This window comes from Bos mutus, chromosome 1, assembly GCF_027580195.1.
Source record: "Bos mutus isolate GX-2022 chromosome 1, NWIPB_WYAK_1.1, whole genome shotgun sequence".
Lineage (NCBI taxonomy): Eukaryota > Metazoa > Chordata > Mammalia > Artiodactyla > Bovidae > Bos > Bos mutus.
In genome coordinates, this window is record NC_091617.1 from 144,042,534 (window position 1) to 144,067,406 (window position 24,873).

At 40.0% G+C, this 24,873-nt stretch overlaps 1 protein-coding gene across 1 annotated transcript in view; it reads right to left on the reverse strand.

The window, feature by feature from the left end:
• KCNH8 (potassium voltage-gated channel subfamily H member 8) overlaps nt 1-24,873 on the reverse strand; it is a 493,246-nt gene that overhangs the window by 213,165 nt on the left and 255,208 nt on the right. The window contains exon 4 of the mRNA XM_070388278.1: nt 5,338-5,465. Within this exon, the coding sequence (XP_070244379.1) occupies nt 5,338-5,465 (128 nt within the window). The remainder of the gene's footprint in view (nt 1-5,337; nt 5,466-24,873) is intronic.

The window sequence follows — 24,873 nt, forward strand, 5'->3', positions numbered from 1 at the left end:
GAGTGTAGTCATCCGTGTTAAAACGTGAGTAATCTAGACTTTTGTTCATTTGAGTAAAAAGGTCATTACCTAAAATGTCATCTGGAAACATCCGAAGTTGCAAGTATAATCCCACATACATTATAAACACCGGATACAGCTAGGTTCCTACTGTCGTGGGGACATTCCATATACTTATAGTTTTGAGAAGACAGTCATTATGTAAAGAATATATGTAAAGAATACCTGAAATTCTTCTAGTAACAGCAAAGGTGCCATTTTTTTTCCAGAAAGGATAAAGCTATATGATCAAATTTGATTGTAAATAGCTGTTAACACATCTTTCAAAATACAACCAGACTGTACTGACTACTTGCATTAAGGTTGTTGGTGAAGCTTCCAGTTGGGAACCCAAATCTCACAACCGCGATGGACGTGGGTTTATTCTGACACTGGCTCGCCCTTGTTAAGATGGCAAAGTGAAAAACAGTTACTTAACAGGTATTATTTAAGTCATGGGAGGAGAAAAGCAATGTTCACTGTGCAGCTGATTAAACGCAGAAGAATAGCTGGAGTTTTTATAACTGCAAAAGCACTCCACTTTGAAAGCGGTCCAAATTGATGAACAATTCCCTTTACTGCGATGAGACAAAAGGAGGCCCAACAACAGGGTGTGGGGAAATTTGACAGCCTATGGCCAGATACTTGTGCACCTTGCTTTGACCTCAATTAATGAGAATTACAAGCTGGGTAATGGAAACTTAAAATTGAAAGTCACATTGAATGAACAGTTAGAGGTTCTGGAGTGTATGTTACTTGCAGGTTGCAGCCTCTGTTTTTTTTTCTTTCAGGCATTGAGCGAAGAGCAAATTAATATGACATATTCAGGGATCCCTAAAGTACCTGGGGATTTAAGAAAGGTTGAGAGCAGTCAGGAGCATGGAGTCTTTCGCGGGGACTCTCTGGAGGCCAAACACTCCTGCTCCCTTGATAGGAACGCTGCTTCCGTCTTGCGTCTCTCCTTGGCGGGCGTTTATGACACAAGCTTCTACCTCGGTTAATATTCCCACTCCACCCACCCGGGCACTCATCTGAGGGGGATCTGCGTCCCTCCTTCCTGACGGTTCTTTCCTGCCCATCTGCCACTGTGTCTATGCCCCACTCAGCCCCCTGGCTGGGCCTGCCTCCTTCGCTTCATTCTTTGGCTTTTGGAACTAGTTCCAAAGGTAAATTATGCCATAAAATTCAGAGAGGAAGAAGGAAGTAACACCTGCTGGGCTTCTCATCAGAGCTGATTCGGGTGCAGAAAAGAGACTTAGGGGCCGTAAGAGACTTAGAGTCTCCAAGCTGACAAGCACTTGTGTTTACGATAGAACGGGACAGAGGCCAGTATGATTTTTCCCCCAATATTTGCTATAATAACACATTACCAAAAGCCATGGAAGAATATCTCAGTTTTTATCCAAATGAGTCTTCTTCTATCATGTTATAGAACTGAAATTCTGACTTTGTTTCAGAGAGAAGCTAGCTCCAGGAGTGAAGGCTGTGAAAACTCAAGAAGCAAAATATTTTTTCATTTGAAGTATGTGCATTTTATGAAGTATTAGTGGTGCTGTTGCAAAGGTCAGCAATGTAATGGTTATCTCCAAAAATCAGAAAATAAATCACACCACTTCATTTTTATAGGCTACTCAAAATACATTATTTTAAAAGATACTGAGACTCCAATGCATCTCAGCTTAGACTTAAACTTTAAAAGGTTTCTCATTCAAATTCTGCATACATCTTGACACAATCAGGATTGAAAAGAGTGCAAAAAGACATCCTCCTCCTACTACTCTATTTATAAAGTTTTATCAAAAACCTTTTGAATGGAAGAAATTTCTTACAATTCGAAAGTGTGCTTTTAGCAAGTATGGAGAAAAAGGCATATTTATAACCCTGAAATATATGAAGTTTGCCTACAGAATAATACAACCAACTATTCTCAATTTTAGTTATCTATCATTTATTGATTTGGAATCATACTCTTTAGTAGGAATGGTGTTTGAGTTGTTTAACCTCTACCATGCTTAGTCGCTCAGTCATATCTGACTCTCTGTGACCCCATGGACTACAGCCCAACAGGCTCCTCTGTCCATGAGATTCTCCAGGCAAGAATTCTGGAGTGGGTTGCAATGCCTTCCTCCAGGGGATCTTCCCGACCCAGGGATCCTGCATCGCAGGCAGATTCTTTACCAGCTGAGCCACCAGGGAAGCCCAAGAACACTGGAGTGGGTAGCCTACCCCTTCTCCAGTGGATCTTCCTGACCCAGAAATTGAACTCCTGCACTGCAGGCGGAGTCTTTACCAGGGGCCAGGATGCTCTACCTTCCACTAACAAAAATTGGTTGTAGGGCATCACCGTCTTTCTTACGACTGACAACATGCTGACTAAGAGGAGACGCTGCCTGCTGTGTTGCTGTGGAAGTGGCAGAACTGGGGTCGCTGCAGAAAGGATGCGAGCAGTTCCGTCTCAATCGTCTATGCTACCCACAGGCAAAAACTGGGCCGGCAGGACTTCCCTGCCGACCCAGCGGTTAAGACTCCGCGCTTCCACAAGAGCGGTCCCAGGGTTCGATCCCTGCTCGGGAACTAAGATCCCACACGCCGCAGGGAGTGCGGGCACGCTCAGTCGTTCCCGACTCTTTGAGGATGTATTATTAAATCACAGCGCTTCAGGCCAAAACCTCATCAAGGCTAACTATTCCATAAACTATTTCTGCAACATGTCTTTGAAATCAACTTCTGAATGAACAAAGGGATGGGAAAATGTCTCTACAGTGATCATGCTGAGGGACTGCAGGGTAGCATATGCCTTCCGTGACGACCAGCCCAGAGCCCCCTCAGTCATATTTGGGCGTCTCAGCACTGTCCTTTCCAGCTCTCAAGCCTGCCGTGGGATCTTTTGAGTTGAAGGCACTTGCATCATCCCAGTGTCACTGAATAGAGTAGCCAGTCAAGGAAACCAGAAATTAAAAGCTGTTTCCAAAGTTGGAGCCAGGACTGAAGGGCATTACTTATATTGCGATTCTCAGAGCTTGCTAACGGCCGGATGAGCTAATTTGTTCCGAGTTGAATCACATGTTCTTATTGCCCAGAACTGTATCAGAGGAGAAGTGGGGTAGGGCAGAAGCACTGTCGCTGCGTCAGGGGACTCATGGTTGGGTCCCACCTCTGCTGGTTCTGCTTCTGATGTTTCAACTAAGTTGTTCTTTTCCATCATTGAAATGGAACTAATAAAAATCATATCTAGTACTGGCTTGCTGTAAGAATCAAATAATATGATAATAGCAAAGCGGATTTGTAAATAGCAAAGACCTACAAAAATATTAAGAAATCTTTTTTTTTGGTCACTTGAATGTTAATATATTCAGGATTTCCCAAAGACTGATTGTCTAGCCAATAAACTGGATGGTTGTTTCCCCTTCTCTAGTCTCTCTGCCATTTTTTAGTATTCTGGCTCTGTTCTCCTTGAAATAAGATGGTGAACAGGGCTCATCCTGCCTCCACATTTCTGTTTCAGAAATACGTACCACTTGTACTGTCAGAGTCTCCGTGTTGATTAGACATCCTTCATTACCATGTAGTATTTTAATGCTCCATCCTGATGTGTGTAATTCTTAAATAAATGCAATTTAGCAAATGAGCCAAGTAGTGGGAGTTATGATTTTTTAAATAAGATTTTTAAGTGCTGTTCTGTACTTTGTTGAATCAGAAGGGGAAAAACAGCATGTTCTGTGAATGCATTTTTAAGCCCACTAAGACTTGGTACATTTAAATGACTCTGGACTAAAGGCTAGTAGAGTGTCTTCTTTCAGCATTACAGAATCTCAGGCTAATATTTGTTTAGGTGCTTTGCTGCTGGTTTGCATAGAATAAAGGCCAGGTGTGGTTACATTTGTTTCTTCCTAGAACTTCTATCATCACTAAGGCTGACTTGGTAAATGGAAGCAGGTGTAACAAGGAACCAGGAGAAGGATTCATGATCTAGCGGTGAGCCGTGTCTCCTGGATTCTCGGGAAATCAATGTGACATACAGGTTTTCCTGGAGGATCTTTACATTCAGCCAAGACAAACTAAATGGAACTTGGCTCTTAAGCAGTACATCCAGATCAACACCAGCGTGGGTGATGGTCCTGGAGCACTAATGGGTGGAAACGGTTTGGCTTCCAGAGAGCATCCCTCTGAGGCAGAGCCGGCTCTGCAGCCCTTGCATGTTGGATGGCACTCCACCCCGGACTCTCTGTTCATGAAACTCAGACAAGAGGATACTTTGTGCGTCCCATGAAGACTGTTTTAGCACACTGTTTGCACATCAGATTAGATAGTTTTGAGTTCTCCATGTAAAATGAGATGCCAAAGAAGCTCCTGTGTCCCTAACTCCCAGAACCTAAGCACTTGAGGTCAATTCCAAACTAGCTCTGGTTGTTTCACATGATTTTTCTAAAGTCACTGGCAAGTCAGATGCTGAATCTTGATGTCTGACCCCCATAGTCAGACATATCCCCAAAGTTGTATGTTCTGGAGATTTCACCATGTAGATTAATGACATTACCATGATTTGAAAAATCACCTTTGAGTATCTACAAGCATGCAGGTATAGTTCTGGATTTCTAGTGAAGTTTCTTCGTCCTAGGAACCTATGATGAAATTAACTGGCAAATCCTGAGGGACGTGGGCCACTTAAAACTCTGTGGAGTCACCTTTTATAAGCACAGTTATTTGCTGTGGCTGTGGCCAGATGACCACTAGGTTTCAGAAAGTAGCCCTACTATGATTTACTAAAAGTTAACTTAAAAAAAAAAAACTATAACGTATATGGCATGTCATTTCAAATCCAGTGTTCTTAGGTGTGAAATTCCCAATTCTGTGTTGCATAAAATGTAAATTTCTAAATGGAGTAATGACTGATTTGTTCATGGTTCCCTTGGATGAAAGCATTCAGTGAAATTAGATAAAGTGCAAAACAGATGGAATGAAAATTAAATTTGAGAAATTTTAACCAACAAACGACGAATGTGTAATATAACTTGTTCATAAATGCAACCAGTCTCATTTGCAGTCTCTCTAGTACCATATTGTACTGACTGAAATAATATTCTAGGCTGGTGATAACACTATGATTAATCACATTTATTATGGAAATGCCTTGTGACTGCTGGCCTTTCCCATTTGTTCTTTATAGGAAAGTGCAAGTCAAAGTGGAAAAAAATCTAGGAAAGTCAATAAATGAGTAATTGGAGCCTCTCTTTAGTGAATCAAACATTGCCGCTGAGGGAAAATCTCGCATTCGCTGTGTACACACACACTACCTACATTGTTTATTTTCAATTTGTTCTTTTCTCTTCTTTGCAGGTGGCCAGAGATGTGATAAAGGACGGCTCTGCTTCGTCTCCTGGCTGAATCAAAGTGGGTTCCAGCTCTTGATCGTCCTTTGGCTTTGTCTGGAGGAAATAAAACGCATTAAGCACCAATGAATGTATCATTTGACCCCAAGAATGCCATTTTGGCAGTTCCTTCTCAAGAGGACCCAGTACATGTTTTTCAACACCCCAAATTATCTGCTGACTCCTAATGACATTTAATTTTAGTTCTTTACAATTTATATATTTTTATCTTCATGCTAACGTCATTTTTTCAATGAAAGTAAAACATACAAGAGCACAAAGAAACTTTCAAATAGTTCAGGAAAGCATTAAATAAAGAGCCTTACTCCTTCCTTCCTGCTGTTTCACACTGATATCCCTAATTTGACTCTCAACTTTTTTTTTCTCCTTTTTTTTCCCAGAAAAATATCCAATATGTGTGCTATATCCACATTCATACTTATTCTTTGCATAAATGGAAGTTTACAATAAAACTATTTACATATTACTTTTCCACATCAAAATCATGTAAATCATTTCTAATGTGCACATTAGAGTTTGTCATTCTTTTCTAGAGCTAAAAGCGTGCCGTGTTAAAGACATAGTCTTATTTTCTTTACTATTTCCCTGTCATGAACATGTAGATTTATCCAGCATTAAAAAAAAAATCTGTGTAGATAATCTGCAAAGAAAATTCTTATATGCATAGGACTGTGCATTGATGTGCCAAGGCATTCAGTAAATAAATTACTGACAGTGGCCCTGCAGACTTTACATTTCGGTATACATATTCTAATTTAATTTCAGAAACTTACATTCCCAGCAGCGGTGAGTGGATGTGTCTGCTTCACCACACACATCAAAATTATGAACTATATAAAATAAGTGTTGCCTGATATTTTGATAGCTGAAAAATGCCATAAAATTGTTTGGACTTGCATTTTTAAAATGATGAATGTGAATAAGTTTCAGGTGAATATTTATTGTCCATTTGCATTTATTTTTATGAAGTCTCTTCACATTATTTTTGCCAATTTTGAAATTAACTTGGTACTTTTCTATCTATTTTTAAGAGCTTTTGTATCTTAGTCACCATTTTCTTGTCACATATGCTGCTGACAATGCTCCCATTTTGTTATTTGACCTTGGATTTTCTTTATGCAGTATAAAAATTTCACAATTTTATGTTGTCAGGCTTATCAATATATGAATTTGTGGTGTCTAGGCTTTATGTCCTGCACAGTCAAACTGTCTTCACTCAAAAATTAAAAAAGGAAACAAAAATTATTAAAAAATTTATGCCTGCTTTCTTCCAACATGTTTGTGTCTTTTTAAAAATTTTTAACATTTAAATCTTTAATTCAATTGGAGTCTATTTTAGTAAAATTAGGTAAGTATCTAGCTATTTTATTTTCTTTCCAAAGGTCTACTGCTCAAGAGAAATAAAAAGTTGATTGTACGACTTAAAGAAACATTTAGTCTTTATTTGGTCAGTTGGTGAACATTCAATTTCATGCTATATAAATTGCATATATATGACAATAATTGTCATAGCTATGGTTTTTCCAGTAGTCATGTATGGATGTGAGAGTTGACCCATAAAGAAAGCTGAACGCCGAAGGATTGATGCTTTTGAACTGTGGTGTTGGAGCAGACTCTTGAGAGTTCCTTGGACTGCAAGGAGATCCAACCAGTCCATCCGAAAGGAAATCAGTCCTGAATATTCATTGGAAGGACTGATGTTGAAGCTGAAGTTCCAATACTTTGACCACCTGATGTGAAGAACTGACTCATTGGAAAAGGCCCTGATGCTGGGAAAGATTGAGGGCAGGAGGAGAAGGTGATGACAGAGAACGAAATGGTTGGATGGCATCACCGACTCGATGGACATGAGTTTGAGTAAACTACAGGGGTTGGCGGTGGACAGGGAGGCCTGGTGTGCTGCAGCCCATGGGGTCGCGAAGAGTCGGGGAGGCCTGGGGTGCTGCAGCCCATGGGGTTGCAAAGAGTCGGACTCTGTGACTGACCTGAACTGAGAATAATTGCAAAATGTAAAAATTGAAAACTTGTTTTTCTAAGCTTTATCATCAAATCTCTGTAGTGCTTGGAAGGCTGTCTGATTCCTCTTCATAAAACTTATTTGGGAAAAAAAATGTCTTGGTTTCATTGCTGCACTGAGGAAGTCCCCTAACTCTTATTGATGGCTCGCATGCCAGGCTTGTACTAGATCCTCGGTATAAATAAATTACAATTAATTCTCATCCTCAGTGAGATAAGCATTATTACCCTCCATTCACAGAGGAGAGTACTGAAAGCCTGATAGTGACCACGTGGCCACTCAGGGAAAGAGCCAGTCTGTGAAGCCAGATTGGTCTAAAGTCTCTACTTCCACACGCAGCCAGGGTCCGTTAATGAATTAAATCCATATTCAGAGGCTGCTTGGTGTGAAGTGGCCCACAGAGGAATGTGTGTCATGGTCACAGCCCATCTGACTCTGATCTCTAGGTGTTTCAAGGCCTTTAATGACCTCCCATTCTCAGGCCACACTGGGATGCTTTCAATGACTGGAAAATAAGATGTTTTATTCATTGCAAAAGTCTAATCTGATGTTACATGTGTTTTCATTGCTCATTTTTTGCTTCAAACTTTGAAGGAATATTAAAATGAAATGATGTATTACTATAGACACGAGTCAATAAAAACAGACTAACAAAACACGATGCAGAAGATCAAAAGGGGTCCTGTTCTTTTCAAAATGCCGGTGAACAGAGCCCACTTCATTGTTCTACTGAAAGTTAAGATTGTGTCTTCATGTGTTCATTTTTTTTGATCTTCATAGAACTCTCATAAACTGCTTCTGAAAATGTAATTATTAATTCATCAGGGTGTAACTTTAAATATACTTAAATTGGACACCTGCCCGAGTTTCCCGATAGTATCTACAGGAACGTGCTCGGGAATGCAGTGGGCTGCTTGGTCGGCATCACGCCGCCAGCGCAGTTACAACGCTAACTCCACAGTGGACCAGATTAGAGATCTGTGACAGTCAACAAACCAAATCCCATCTCCGTGGAGACATTTAATTATTGGTGAGATTTTCCAAACCAAAAAAAAGCAATTTTATAGTCCTAAAAAAGAACCCCTCAAAGGGAAATGTCAAAGAAATATGTCTTGGTGTTGGCTCTAAGCAGAAGAAAGAAAAAAGGTTTCCTTGAAAAGTTTTGTTCACATAGTTTCTTCAAGACTGGGATTGAAAAATCATTCCACTTAGGTGATCTAAAATCTCCAAGCAAAGGATTGAACTTAAAATGATTCTGGGTTGGTAGCTTCTGAATGAAAAAACATCATAAATAGAGTAGGAAACAACTTATTAAAAAAAATATATGTGTGTGTGTGTGTGTTTGTGTGTGTGTGAAATCGCTTCAGTTGTGTCCAACTCTTTGCGACCCTATGGACTGTAGCCTGTCCATGGGATTCTCCAGGCAAGAAAACTGGAGTGGGCTGCCATGACCTTCTCTAGGGGATCTTCCCAACCCTGGGATTGAACCTGCATCTCTTATGTCTCCTGCATTGGCAGGCAGGTTCTTTACCACTAGCACCATCTAGGAAGCTCTCTCTCTCTATATATATATAGTGGGAATAGCTACCCACTCCAGTATTCTTACCTGGAGAATTCCATGGATAGAGGAACCCAGCAGGCTACAGTCCATGAGATATCAAAGAGTGGGACATGACTGAATGACTAACACTTTCAGTTTTACTTCACACACACAAAACAGTCATGACAGCAATGTTCATAATTTTCATATACATACAAACGCATAAAATATACATATGAAATATACACGTGTGTCTGTGTGTATAACTAGAAATAAGCCAAATGTCCATAAACAGAAAAATGCATAAATGTTGATACAGTCACGACATAGGATGTTAAAATTCCACTAAACTAGACTTTGGATAAATAGAAAATGAAGGAAATAGCGCCTACCCGTTAGTACAGAAGTATCTCAAAATCGTAATGTCAGGTACAAAAGCAGTAAGCAGACGGGCACTGACAACGAGGCAACGTTTTTATAAAATTCACAAACATGCACAGTCGCTTCCCAGGTGGAGCTAGTGGTGAAGAATCTGCCCGCCGATGTAGGAGACGCGTGAGACCCAGGTTCAGTCGCAGGATCGGGGAGGTCCCTGGAGTAGGAGATGGCGCAGCACTGGAGTGTTCTTGGAAATAGTCAAAAAATGTGTCAAGTTGTTTGGAGCTGCATTTTTAAAATGCTGAATGTGAACAAGCTTCAGGTGTATATTTATTGTCCACTTGCATTTATTTTTATGAAGCCTCTTCACATTATCTGTGCCAATTTTGAAATTAACTTGGCTCTTTTCTGTCTATTTTTAAGAGCTTTTGTGTCTTAGTCACCATTTCCTCGTCACATATGCTGCTGACATTGCTTCCATTTTGTTACTTGACCTTGGATTTTATTTATGCAGCATAAACATTTCACAATTTTATGTTGTCAGGCTTATCAATATATTAATTTTGGTGTTTAGACTTTATGTCCTGCATTGTCAAACTTTCTTCGGAAAATTCTGGAAATCCTGGGAAATTCCACATGCAGAAGAGCCTGGAGAGCTACAGTCCATGGGGCCCCAAAAAGCCAGGCATGACTGAGTGACGGAGCAGACACATATAAAAGGAAGTAACATATCATCCAGAGAAGGCAATGGCACCCCACTCCAGTAGTCTTGCCTGGAAAACCCCATGGATGGATGAGCCTGGTAGGCTGCAGTCCATGGGGTTGCTAAGAGTTGGGTGTGACTGAGCGACTTCACTTTCACTTTTCACTTTCATGCATTGGAGAAGGAAATGGCAACCCACTCCAGTGTTCTTGCCTGGAGAATCCCAGGGACGGGGGAGCCTGGTGGGCTGCCGTCTATGGGGTCGCACAGAGTTGGACACGACTGAAGTGACTTAGCAGCAGCAGCAGCAGCAGCAGCAACATATCATCTAGGGGGAAAAATGTGTATACTACAAATCTACCCATAGTCATATGAATCGAGCAAACTGCAAAGAGGTTGGAAAACAAAATCTTTAGCTGGGTCTCTACGGCTTACTAAATGGAATTAGTAAAATTCTATTTTGTAAACTGGATTTGGAGTGTATGGGTTTTTAAAATAATATTTTAAAATTATATAATGTATACATTTTGAATGTAAAAATATCTCACAACAAAAGACTAGAGTAGTGCTGGACCCTTAACAGTGAGATCTGAGCAGATTCTTCCAGTGGGGCGGGATTGGGGGTGACCCATCAGCTGCTGAAGACGAATGACTCAGGGTTAAAATCCGAAGGCGGAAGAGGTGTTAATAAGATGGGGAGCAGAGGGCAGAGCATCCCTGAGAGCAAGTAAAGCAGAGAGTCTCGGCCAGAAAGGAGCTTACTGACTGGGAAAAACTCAAAGAAGTTCTGGAGGGTTGAGATACGGAGAATGGGAAGAACAGGAGAAAAAGCAGAAGAACCGGAAGGCAGGCAGAAGCTCACCGTGCTTGTCCTCACACCTAGTCAGCCACACGGAGTGCAGACAAAACTGGGGTACAGCCTCTGGCCAGGCAGCCATGTGCCCCGCGAGTCACAGCTGAACATGCAAGAGTCTCTCAGACACAGAAGAGGCCTGTGTGGTCACTCGCATAGCTGTGACTCTGCAAGAGAAGACCAGGTCAGAGTAAACTAGAAGGGCACACAAAGGAAGAGCTACAGAAGCAGAAGGCAAAGGTGGGGAAAGCCCGGACAGCCCAGCGGTGAGCGCTCGGCGCTTCCGCTGCTGTGGGCCCAGCTTCAATCCCCAGCTGGGGAGTTAAGATCACACACACACACGTTCAGAAAACGTACGATCAATAAAAGCAAAGGAAGTAAAAGAATCAAACCCTTTTGGCAGTTGCGTTCCAGGGAAAAATAGAGACGACACCAACAGTGTTAAGAGTTTTAAAAGGACCATAAATTTAGAAGACTTTTAAAATGATGAGATTCTTTTGTGCAAAAATCCATCAAATAGTTTTCTAGATTAAATGGAAACTTTGGGGTGGGTAGTTAATTACCAAAATATGTCCCCAAAGTGGTAAGTTTTCTAGATTAAATGGAAACTTTGGGGTGGGTAGTTAATTACCAAAATATGTCCCCAAAGTGGTAAAAACCTTGCCTCGACCGACAACTGTGGAACAAGTAGATAAAGTGGCCTCTCCTCCATACTGCTTATCACCCCTGCTAACCAGGTGGCATTAAAGGCCAATGTCATCAAGCCCAAAAGGAATACAAAATTCTTTTAAAGCTTCAGAGAACAAAGAAGTCTGAAAATTTCTGAATTCGATCTACAAGCCCAGAAAACTGTGATACCAAAACTAGATAAGTATAATACAAAAAGACCACCATATACCACATTGACTACGCATGCAAAATCCTAAACAGCACATCAGTAAACTGAATACAGAAGTGTATTAAGAGAAAACATACCTTGCTTATTTGGGATTCATGCCAAAGAAGGTTTCAATTTAGGAAATCATTATATAATTTAGTGGATTTATAAAGAAGAAAATCCATGTTAATATCTCAGTAAATGTTTTTTTAAACATAACTCAATATATCAAAAAAAAAAATCTGCAAACAATAAATGCTGGAGAGGGTGTGGAGAAAAGGAACCCTCTTGCCCTGTTGGTGGGAATGTAAATTGATACAGTACTATGGAGAGCAATGTAGAGGTTCCTTAAAAACTAAAACTAGGAGGTGATATATGTGAAAGTAGGGCTGACTTTCATTGTCGTGGGAGGTGATATATGTGAAAGTAGGGCTGATTTTCATTGTCGTGGGAGGTGATATATGTGAAAGTAGGGCTGATTTTCATTGTCGTTCAGCAGAAATGGGGCTTCCCAGGTGGCCTAGAGGTAAAGAACCCTCCTGCCAATGAAGGAGACCTAAGAGGCATGGGTTCAGTCCCTGGGTCGGGAAGATCCCCTGGAGGAGGACAGGGCAACTCACTCCGGTGTTCTTGCCTGGAGAGCCCCATGGACAGAGGACCCGGGGCTACGTGGGGCTGCAGAGAGTCAGACACGACTGAAGCGACTTAGCACACACGCACGGCAGAAACCAACATGACACTGTAAAGTAATTTTCCTCCAATTAAAAAAAATCAAAATAACCCAATTTATGTGAAAAAAAAAAATTAAAACTAGAACTACCAAATGACCCAGCCATCCCACTCCTGGGCATATACCCTGGGAAAGCCATAACTGAAGAAGATGCGTTCACCCCAGCGTTCACTGCAGCACTGTTTACAGTAGCCAGGGCGTGGAGCCAGCACAGCTGTCCATCGGCAGATGAACGGAAAGAAGATACGGTGCGCATTTATAGTGGGCGTCACTAGACCACGCTCCACCATAGCAAGAGGAACAGAACTGACGTGAATATGCTTCCTTTTTAAAAATAAATTGTAATAAGCAAGCAATAGAAGAAAGGAATCTTTAGCTTGATAGAAAATATCAGTCAGTAATCAAGGGAAAACTCATTTAATGAGATGACATTAGAAACGTCACAGTTTTTGCAATTTATTTTTATTTTGGAGAGGAGGGAAGACAGAATTTCCCCTCCAAAATGGAAAATGAAGTCAAGGTAAACCCATTATGGGAAGTGTTGAAAATACAGAAAAATTAAAAAAGATGCCTGGTTGTTTTCAGTATCAGTGATTTCATGCATTTCTTTCCAAATTTTTTCTGCATTTTTGTACTAACTCAATTGTAATCACACAACATATACACAATTATTCCTTGAATATTAAAAAATGATACATGCATATTTTACAAAATTTAGAAATGTAAACAATATAAGGCAGGCAATGACTCTTTTTCATAACACCACCTCCCAGCAATAATTTAACATTTTTGGTGAATTTTTTTTTGATTTTGTTCTAGGCTTTCTTTTTGTTTCTTCACATCACTGACCTCATTTCATGTAACTAATCTTAAATATAATTAACACAAAATAATCACTAACTTATAGGTATGAAGAGGGTCAAAGGACAAAATATCTGCCAAAAGACACAAACTCATAACTTCTACATTCTTAGACTTACAATTTTGGCTCTATTGGTTGGAACACATGTTTAGGTACTTTGTTAGGAGACTTTTGGGGTATGTATTTTATGGTTTTCCATATACTGAACTCTGCAACAGTCTATTGTGACTGTGCTCCTCTAAGAACGTCACACAAGCTGCCGATCTCTGGACCTATCAGATGGCTGGTGTGCCAAGACAGGGCAGTGAGAGCGTCCAAACCAGATGCAGGCAAAAGGGAAAGTGTTGTCTATAGCACATGTTTTAAAAATACGCAAGGCAACTACATTTGGCCAGCTTTTTATTACTGCTACGTGCGGGTAATTTAAAGTAATTTCACTGACAAAACAGTCCTCCTCAACCTCAAATCTTTTAATAATCTTGATTCAAAACAATTGCTGTGGCTATTGCTCAATTTTAATAATACATGTATTATTTTTTATTTACATATTTACATGTATTATTTTAATAATACATGTAATTCAAAATTAGCACATTTATATCACGATTACAGGCTGGGAGAAAACATTTCCAAATCACTTATCTAACAAGAAACTCATCTCCAGAATACAAAAAGAGCTCCCCAAGCTCAACAATAAGAAAACTTAAGAATCCAGTTATAAAATGAACAAAACACACGAAAAGGTATTTCACTTAAGACGATACTGAAGGACAAATACTCAGACGGAAAGATTCTCAGCATCACTACTGATGAAGGAGATGTAAACTGCGAGTATAACTAGGTGTCGCTGCACACCAGTCAGGAGAGCTGAAGTGAGAAGCAGTGGCAATACCAAATTTTGGTGAGGAAACGGAGCAACTGAGTGCTCCACATACTGCTGATGGAAATGTAAAGTGGTAACTCACCCTGGAAAGTAGTTTGCCAGTTTCTTGAAAAAAAAAACAAACAAACAACTAACTATATACATATCCATACAAGCCAGCAGTTATATTCCTGGGCTATTATTCCAGACAAACGAAAACTCATGTACATACAAAAACCTGTGCACAGTTGCTCACAGCAGCTTTATCTGTAATAACCAAGAAAAGCAAAAACTCAAATGCCTTTAAATCAGTGAATGGTTAAATAAATTGTGGTATATCCATACCATGGAATACTATTCAGGAATAAAAAGGAGCAACTATTATTATATGCATAACTTGGATATATCTACAAGACATCATATTCAGCAAATAATGTTAATCTCAAAAAGTTACATACTACATTATTCCATTTACATAACATTTTCTAAATGTTGGGGAACAGAATAGCAGTAATCAGAGGGTAGGGACTCATATGACTCCATAAGGGTAGCAAGAGGAAGACATATGCAGGGATGAAATGGTTATGTATCTTGATTCCAGCAGTGGTCACACAAATATACCCATGTGATGAAATGGCACAGATTTATACCCACGTAATGTCTTAATGCCAATTTCCTAGTTTGGGTATTATACTGTAATTGTGTAAGGTAAAACCACTGGAAACAATTGGGATCTTTCTTTCTCTCTACTATCACTGAAAATTCCCATGACTCTACACCTATTTCAGAATGGGAAGTCAAAGAGATATTTTCAGGTTACATGTAGATATTGGTTTAGTTTTACTGATATTTACTCAGTATGGAGGTCTTTTAATTGCTTTCAACATGTGAGAATCTAAGCTGCATGGAAACCAGGGGCTGGTTTTTCATGCTCAACAATACTGGTGGCCCAACAGTCTGTATCAATTTGAGAAGAGAATCCTTCTTCAAAAACACATTACTTCCATATGAGACAGCCTGAGACCTGGGACCTTTTCTGCTAATGGTTGCACCCAGACAGACCTCTCCTCCTGTATAGCAACAAAATACAGAGAAATTATAAAGGACTAAAAATAACTGAGTGCTTACTCCTTGGAAGGAAAGTTATGACCAACCTAAATAGCATATTCAAAAGCAGAGACATTACTTTGTCAACAAAGGTCCGTCTAGTCAAGGCTATGGTTTTTCCAGTGGTCATGTATGGATGTGAGAGTTGGACTGTGAAGAAAGCTCAGCACTGAAGAATTGATGCTTTTGAACTGTGGTGTTGGAGAAGACTCTTGAGAGTCCCTTGGACTGCAAGGAGGTCCAACCAGTCCTTCCTAAAGGAAATTAGTCCTGGGTGTTCATTGCAAGGACTGATGCTGAAGCTGAAACTCCAATATTTTGGCCACCTCATGCGAAGAGTTGACTCATTGGAAAAGACTCTGATGCTGGGAGGGATTGGAGGCAGGAGGAGAAGGGGACGACAGAGGATGAGATGGCTGGATGGCATCACCGACTCGATGGACATGAGTTTGGGTGAACTCTGGGAGTTGGTGATGGACAGGGAGGCCTGGCGTGCTGCAATTCATGGGGTTGCAAAGAGTCAGACATGACTGAGTGACTGAACTGAACTGAATTGACCTTTGCAGTTAGGGCAAAGTATAGACAACAAGATACAAAAAGACTAAAAAACCCGATTGCTACTTCTGAAGATCAGGGAGCAAACACAAGATGTCCAGAGCAAAAGGAGTCTAATCCCATGGATGGAGGAGCCTGGTAGGCTGCAGTCCATGGGGTCTCTAAGAGTCGGACACGACTGAGCGCCTTCATTTTCACTTTCCACTTTCCTGCATTGGAGAAGGAAATGGCAACCCACTCCAGTGTTCTTGCCTGGAGAATCCCAGGGACGGGGGAGCCTGGTGGGCTGCAGTCCGTGGGGTGGCACAGAGTCGGACACGACTGAAGCAACTCAGCAGCAGCAGCTGTGCGTGCATCAGGCACTCTACACCACCAAAGGGCCGGGCAGACCCCCAAAGCCAGCCCTGCCGCCTGCTGCCTGGCACACTCCCCCTCCCCTCCAAGGCAAGAACTGGCTCATCCCTGCCCCTCCTCCACCGTGGGGAGCGAGCGGGGGCCCTCCCGCTTGTCCCTGCTCTCCATCCTGCCACAGGGACCCCAAGAGAGCTCTGTCTGAATTTCCTGTCTGGGCTTTCATCATTTTTTTTTTTTTTCATCATTTTCTGTTCCTTGCGGAAGGCCAAGAACCCTGGTTGGCATCACATTTGTCACGAATTTGATACACTGACCTGATCTTGCCAGAATAATACACATGACTACCATGTGCCAGAAAATTTATAATAAAATATAAAAATTTACACATCTACAAAGCAAATGTGTATATTTTTATATGTCACTCATATATTTCATGAGACACAGATGGTTTATTATTATATTACTAATATTTAAAATAGAGCTTGGCATATGCTAAATATTTAATTTTTTAATGAAGATAAGAAAACACTTCCCTGTTATATATTTTGCATGGATTATTTATTTGAATATCTATTGATTAATGGAAATATGGCTTGATGCTATCCTTATCAAATAATCACTGTCCCCATTACCAATTTCAGCTTTTATCTTTTTTAGTCTATTTTTCAGAGAAATCTTTAGAGACTGCTGCTGCTAAGTCGCTTCAGTCGTGTCCAACTCTGTGTGACCCCATGGACTGCAGCCCACCAGGCTCCCCCGTCCCTGGGATTCTCCAGGCAAGAACATTGGAGTGGGTTTCCATGTCCTTCTCCAATGCATGAAAGTGAAAAAATAAAGTGAAGTCCCTCCATCGTGTCCAACTCCTAGCGACCCCATGGACTGCAGCCCACCAGGCCCCTCCATTCATGGGATTTTCCAGGCAAGAGTACTGGAGTGGGGTGCCATTGCCTTCTCCGTCTTTAGAGACTAGAGACTCTATTTTACAGTCTTTTTGTATACATTTATAAAATTTATATTTTATACTACTGTGATATAATTATTTTTAGTTTATTTATATTATGAAGCAAACATTTAATTAATATAATATATATACCAAAAAGCAAAACAAATCAGACATGTGTTTGTTGCTTGTTTTTTTGGTTGGTACTGATCTTAAATATCTAAATCAGAAAAAAATATTTTATATCTATATAGAAAGACTATATATATGGAAAGATTACATATAGAAAGATTAAATATATAAAAGGTTATATATATATAAAGATAATATATATATAGAAAGATTACCCCAGTGGTTCTGTTTCTCTGTAGAATTCTGTCTCTGACATACGCCCATCACCCAGCTTCAAGGATGAACACATGCATTGTCTTATTTAGTTCCATCTGCTTTACTCATTCAGATTTTAGGGGGCAAATTCAAGGCATCATGTCTGTCTGTATGTCTACATACATGTAGTCATATACATGATTAAAAGTTGTTCAAACAAAATCACAATATCTATCCTATACATATATAGCAATAATATTTCAATATTACTAAATATTAGGTCATTGAGTAACTCTTTCATAGAAGTAACTTTTTTAGATTTTTAATAAACACATTTTATTGAAGTATAGTTGACTTACAATGTCTCAGGGTTAAACATTTACATAAATTATTTTTCATATTATTTTCCATTATAGGTTATTACAAGATGTTGACTGTATTTCCCTCTGCTTTTTAATTGGGATCCTTAGATTCCAGGGGTTAGGAATGTAGATGCACATTAAGGGAGGCAGACACGCTGGGTGTGGAACAGGAAAATATCACCAGGTAACACGCAGGGCTAAGGCCCATTTCTACGTGTCCATTCATGAAGTGACTTCTGAAGGATACCTTATTCAATGAGAGAACTCTGCCATTTAAAGAAAATGCAAATTACTAGATAAGTAAACTTGAGTCAAAATAAAAAAATAGTATGCAAAAAGGGACAGCAGGGGGCAATAGGAGAGACCTAAATTACAAGATTGGGGTCAACATATATACACACTATATATAAAATAATCAGCAAGGACCTGCTGCATAGCATGGGGAACCACATTCAGTATCTTTTAGTAGCCTGTAATGGAAAAGGCTCTGGGAAAGGATACATATATGTATATGTATGTATCAGTTCAGATCAGTCACTCAGTCGTGTCCGACTCTTTGCGACCCCATGAATCGCAGCACGCCAGGCCTCCCTGTCCATCACCAACTCCCGGAGTTCACTCAGACTCATGTCCATCGAGTCAGTGATGCCATCCAGCCATCTCATCCTCTGTCGTCCCCTTCTCCTCCTGCCCCCAATCCCTCCCAGCATCAGAGTCTTTTCCAATGAGTCAACTCTTTGCATGAGGTGGCCAAAGTACTGGAGTTTCAGCTTTAGCATCATTCCCTCCAAAGAAATCCCAGGGCTGATCTCCTTCACAATGGACTGGTTGACTCTCCTTGCAGGCCAAGGGACTCTCAAGAGTCTTCTCCAACACCACAGTTCAAAAGCATCAATTCTTCGGCGCTCAGCCTTCTTCACAGTCCAACTCTCACATCCATACATGACCACAGGAAAAACCATAGCATTGACTAGACGAACCTTTGTTGGCAAAGTAATGTCTCTGCTTTTGAATATGCTATCTAGGTTGGTCATAACTTTCCTTCCAAGGAGTAAGCGTCTTTTAATTTCATGGCTGCAGTCACCATCTGCAGTGATTTTGGAGCCCAGAAAAATAAAGTCTGACACTGTTTCCACTGTTTCCCCATCTATTTCCCATGAAGTGATGGGACCGGATGCCATGATCTTCGTTTTCTGAATGTTGAGCTTTAAGCCAATTTTTTCACTCTCCACTTTCACTTTCATCAAGAGGCTTTTGAGTTCCTCTTCACTTTCTGCCATAAAGGTGGTGTCATCTGCATATCTGAGGTTATTGATATTTCTCCCGGCAATCCTGAGTCCAGCTTGTGCTTCTTCCAGGTCAGTGTTTCTCATGATGTACTATGCATATAAGTTAAATAAGCATGGTGACAATATACAGCCTTGACATACTCCTTTTCCTATTTGGAACCAGTCTGTTGTTCCATGTCCAGTTCTAACTGTTGCTTCCTGACCTGCATATAGGTTTCTCAAGAGGCAGGTCAGGTGGTCTGGTATTCCCATTTCTTGAAGAATTTTCCACAGTTTATTGTGATCCACACAGTCAAAGGCTTTGGCATAGTCAATAAAGCAGAAATAGATGTTTTTTTGGAACTCTCTTGCTTTTTCCATGATCCAGCGGATGTTGGCAATTTGATCTCTGGTTCCTCTGCCTTTTCTAAAACCAGCTTGAACATCAGGAAGTTCACGGTTCACGTATTGCTGAAGCCTGGCTTGGAGAATTTTGAGCATTACTTTACTAGCATGTGAGATGAGTGCAATTGTGCAGTAGTTTGAGCATTCTTTGACATTGCCTTTCTTTGGGATTGGAATGAAAACTGACCTTTTCCAGTCTTGTGGCCACTGCTGAGTTTTCCAAATTTGCTGGCAATATTGAGTGCAGCACTTACACAGCATCATCTTTCAGGATTTGAAAGAGCTCAACTGGAATTCCATCACCTCCACTAGCTTTGTTCGTAGTGATGCTTTCTAAGGCCCACTTGACTTCACATTCCAGGATGTCTGGCTCTAGATGAGTGATCACACGATCGTGATTATCTGGGTCATGAAGATCTTTTTTGTATAGTTCTTCTGTGTATTCTTGCCATCTCTTCTTGATATCTTTTGCTTCTATTAGGTCCATACAATTTCTGTCCTTTATTGAACCCATCTTTGCATGAAATGTTCCCTTGGTATCTCTAATTTTCTTGAAGAGATCTCTAGTCTTTCCCATTCTGTTGTTTTCCTCTATTTCTTTGCATTGATTGCTGAAGAAGGCTTTCTTATCTCTTCTTGCTATTCTTTGGAACTCTGCATTCAGATGTTTATATCTTTCCATTTCTCCTTTGCTTTTCGCTTCTCTTCTTTTCACAGCTATTTGTAAGGCCTCCCCAGACAGCCATTTTGCTTTTTTGCATTTCTTTTCCATGGGGATGGTCTTGATCCCTGTCTCCTGTACAATGTCATGAACCTCATTCCATAGTTCATCAGGCACTCTGTCTATCAGATCTGGGCCCTTAAATCTATTTCTCACTTCCACTGTATAATCATAAGGGGTTTGATTTAGGTCATACCTGAATGGTCTAGTGGTTTTCCCTACTTTCTTCAATTTAAGTCTGAATTTGGCAATAAGGAGTTCATGATCTGAGCCACAGTCAGCTTCTCGTCTTGGTTTTGATGACTGTATAGAGCTTCTCCATCTTTGGCTGCAAAGAATATAATCAATCTGATTTCGGTGTTGACCATCTGGTGATGTCCATGTGTAGAGTCTTCTCTTGTGTTGTTGGAAGAGGGTGTTTGTTATGACCAGTACATTTTCTTGGCAAAACTCTATTAGTCTTTGCCCTGCTTCATTCTGTATTCCAAGGCCAAATTTGCCTGTGACTCCAGGTGTTTCTTGACTTTCTACTTTTGCATTCCAGTCCCCTATAATGAAAAGGACATCTTTTATGGGTGTTAGTTCTAAAAGGTCTTGTAGGTCTTCAAAGAACCGTTCAACTTCAGCTTCTTCAGTGTTACTGGTTGGGGCATAGACTTGGATTACCGTGATATTGAATGGTTTGCCTTGGAAATGAACAGAGATCATTCTGTAGTTTATGAGATTGCATCCAAGTACTGCATTATGGACTCTTTTGTTGACCATGATGGCTACTCCATTTCTTCTGAGGGATTCCTGCCCACAGTAGTAGATATAATGGTCATCTGAGTTAAAGTCACCCATTCCAGTCCATTTTAGTTCTCTGATTCCTAGAATGTCGACATTCACCCTTGCCATCTCTTGTTTGACCACTTCCAATTTGCCTTGATTCATGGACCTGACATTCCAGGTTCCTATGCAATATTGCTCTTTACAGAATCGGACCTTGCTTTTATCACCAGTCACATCCACAGCTGGGTATTGTTTTTGCTTTGGCTCCATATCTATATATAAAACTGAGTTACTCTGCTATATACCTGAAACTAAGACAACATTGCAAATCAGTTACACTTCAACTTAAAAGAAAAGGTTAACTTTTTAAAAAGTAGAACTAATTCTACTTTTTTTCAAACTAGGAAAAAATTGTACTTAGTAGAGAAGTATACCGGATAACTTTTTTTCTAAGACACACTATTTAAAAATCTTGTTACTCAAATTTAGTACAGAGAGAGGGTAGGTCAGTTCCTAAGTGTAGCTGGATTTCTTTACCCATGTACTCATATATTCGCTTCAGTTATTCTGTGTACAGAATTTAAGTAACAGAGGAATGTCTGGGAGGAGTCTTTACCCAAGAATTGGATAAAAAGACAAAAGGAGAATTGTTTCAGAATTCAATGGCAGGACCTCAGTTTTCTTTGAATAGACTCCTTGTTGAGTTAGAGGACACTAGAATAATGCCAGAGGATTATTACAAGATCAGGTAGTTCTCGCCTGGGAGTGAGAAGCAGAAATATCTAAAAGTCTGAGAAGTCCAAGCAGTAAAACAGCAGGAAATAAAGTAAGAGATTGAGATAAACTAATACAGAGAATTTTAAAAGTATTAATAAATATAATAGAGTCTATGTATGAAGATCAAGGTTATCTTAAATTGACATAAAAAGCAATAAAATTTCTTGCAAAACTTAAAAAATAAATCAAATTACAAAGTGACTTTAATTATACACTTTGACATTTGTTACAGCAAATTTATATTTATCTACTTTTAAATGTTGAAAATTGTTGCAGCTGGATAACAAACGCATGGGATTTTATTGTAATATGCTTTCTACTTTTTTCTGCATTAAAATTTTTCATAACAAAACATTTTTAAAGCATACTAAAAAGACAAAAGTTTGTGGTTATAATCTAAGTAAGTACCAAGCCACTAGCCATTTGAATCTTAAAAGTGACCACTGCTTATATTTGAAAATTAAAATATGTAAATTTTAAAATTAGAAAAAAATATTCATCATATGGTTTTCCCAGTGGTCATGTATGGATGTGAGAGTTGGACTGTGAAGAAGGCTGAGTGCCGAAGAATTGATGCTTTTGAATTGTGGTGTTGGAGAAGACTCTTGAGAGTCCCTTGGACTGCAAGGAGATCCAACCAGTCCATTCTAGAGGAGATCAGTCCTGGGTGTTCTTTGGAAGGACTGATGCTGAAGCTGAAACTCCAATACTTTGGCCACCTCGTGCAGAGTGTTGACTCATTGGATAAGACTCTGATACTGGGAGGGACTGGGGGCAGGAGGAGAAGGGGACGACAGAGGATGAGATGGCTGGATGGCATCACTGACTCGAACATGGGTTTGGGTGGACTCCGGGAGTTGGTGATGGACAGGGAGGCCTGGCGTGCTGCGGTTCATGGGGTCGCAAAGAGTTGGACACGACTGAGAGACTGAACTGAACTGAACTGAACTGAAGAAGATAATAGAGGAGGAGGAGAGACAAATGAAGAGAAAAGATTTGTATTTTTTTTTAATCTATGTTTCTTAACAATACTGGTAGAAACACATTTTCAGAAAATATCATAGAAGCAAAATGCTTTGATAAGTGATTCTTTGAATTCATGAAAGTGTCTTTCAGAAATTAATTCAAATAACTGGACCAAAGCTGGGGTAACTATCTTTTAATGAGAGAGCTGTATGTATACAAATCAGAAATAACACACCAATTTGCCAGAGGACCATGCATTTCTTCATTTCTTTCAGTTGAGTGTTAACAGTTAAGAGAAAACAGACTGGAAGAAAGCTTTAGTCTCAGTTTATTGGAATCAAGCTAAAAATCTTAGTTTTAACTCTTAAAAAATATTAGAGTGATCTAGAAGCAGAATATATAAACTGACTTTTGCTTTTGGAGTTAGAGGATTTTAATGGCAGAAAAGTAAAACAAATGGTGTTTAGCCATAAAAACTCTAATGGTAAGAGTTTTGGATTGGTAAGAACTGATCTCTAATCATTTCCTCTTTTAGGACATAGTTCTGAGAATATTTATCCAGGACATAAATAAATCTATCAGCCACACTAAGGAAAAAGTCCCTAACCATTCTAAATATATCAAGTATTATGATAGAAACAGAATTCTCTTATTCACATTTATTTATTTTTAATGCTTAGTCACACATTGGTTAGGATTTTCTTTTCTGAAAATTCTAATTGTACAAAATAATGGATGAATCAAGCAAGATAATGTGCTGTCTTCAACTCTGTCCTCTCAAAAATTGCAATCAGTCAATTGTCCATAATCAGGGCTATTAGTTTCTATCTGTTCTTCCCCTGCACTGCACCCCCCTCCGGCCCTGCAGAGGATGTACCAAGCCATTGAGTAATGCAGTATCTGGAATCTCTCATGGATGATGTGGCCCTTAAAACAAGTTTTTAAAGTTTTGCGTGTTCTGTAGAAGAACTGAAGTCAACATGTTTGTTTTGAAAAGTGCCGATGGTTTCGTTGTAATTATAGTGCGTGTAATTTGGAGTGAGTAGTTGGGAGCAAGGTGGCTTAAAAGACCCCCAAAATCATTATGGAGAGTAAAATCGATGGGAAAAGAGTTGATAAACCTATATTAAAACACAAGGCTGTAAAATCTTAGGCACCAGAAACACAATCTTTTGGAGGAAAAGGGATTTCATGTAGATCTAGAAACAGGCAATGAAGATGAATTACAAGGCAAGAGGAAAACATGAGTTGGGGCTTACAACTCATGATAAATTCAGGCAAGAAAAGGTAATCAGCATAAGAAAATAGTAATCTTCAAAATGCTCTATGAAGCTGGGAGCATTTTTGGGGGAAACTGTCAGAGGGCTTAGGACGGATGCCTTAGATTATTATAAGCAGTGTCTAGAAAGTTTCAAAAAAATTTTCTCTTCCAGATAAAGGTAACAAATAGAAAAACTGAGAAAGTGGTATAACAGGGAAAAAATAGAGGAATTAGCATCTATTGCATTTCAGCTATTCACTGTGGATAAACTACATTGATATAAACCTTGCGTTAACCCGATCGGGTAAACGGTGTCCCCTTTACTCCTGGATGAGGTAGGGCTGCTGATATACCCGGCTCTGCATCACACCACCAGCAGCATCTGCTGCAGCCTCATGAGCAGCTCTGCATGTCTCTAAAGCCCGCCTGTTTTCCACTGAACACACGGCATTAAGGAGAATGATGACCACCACTTACAGTTTATAAACGGAAAATCCCCTGATTTTACTGATCCTGACAGGGAAATATGACAAGGGAGTCAGGAGAAGGAGAGGTGGGGGATGGGGTGAGACGGAGCAGTTTCCCAGAGAGCGCTGGGTTACACGGAACAGCCACCAAACAAGCCTCACATTCTTACCCACACATGCCCCTCTTCCTATCAAAACACAAGGTCAGTTTCCTCTCCTTTTACTTTGTCTTGTGACTTATGAAACTTTTCTACTCTCCCTCTTTGGATGCAGCCTCTATGCAAATAAGCAAGGGCTCAACTTCTGAATAACAGAGAGGTAGATAAAGAGGGAGTAGAGGG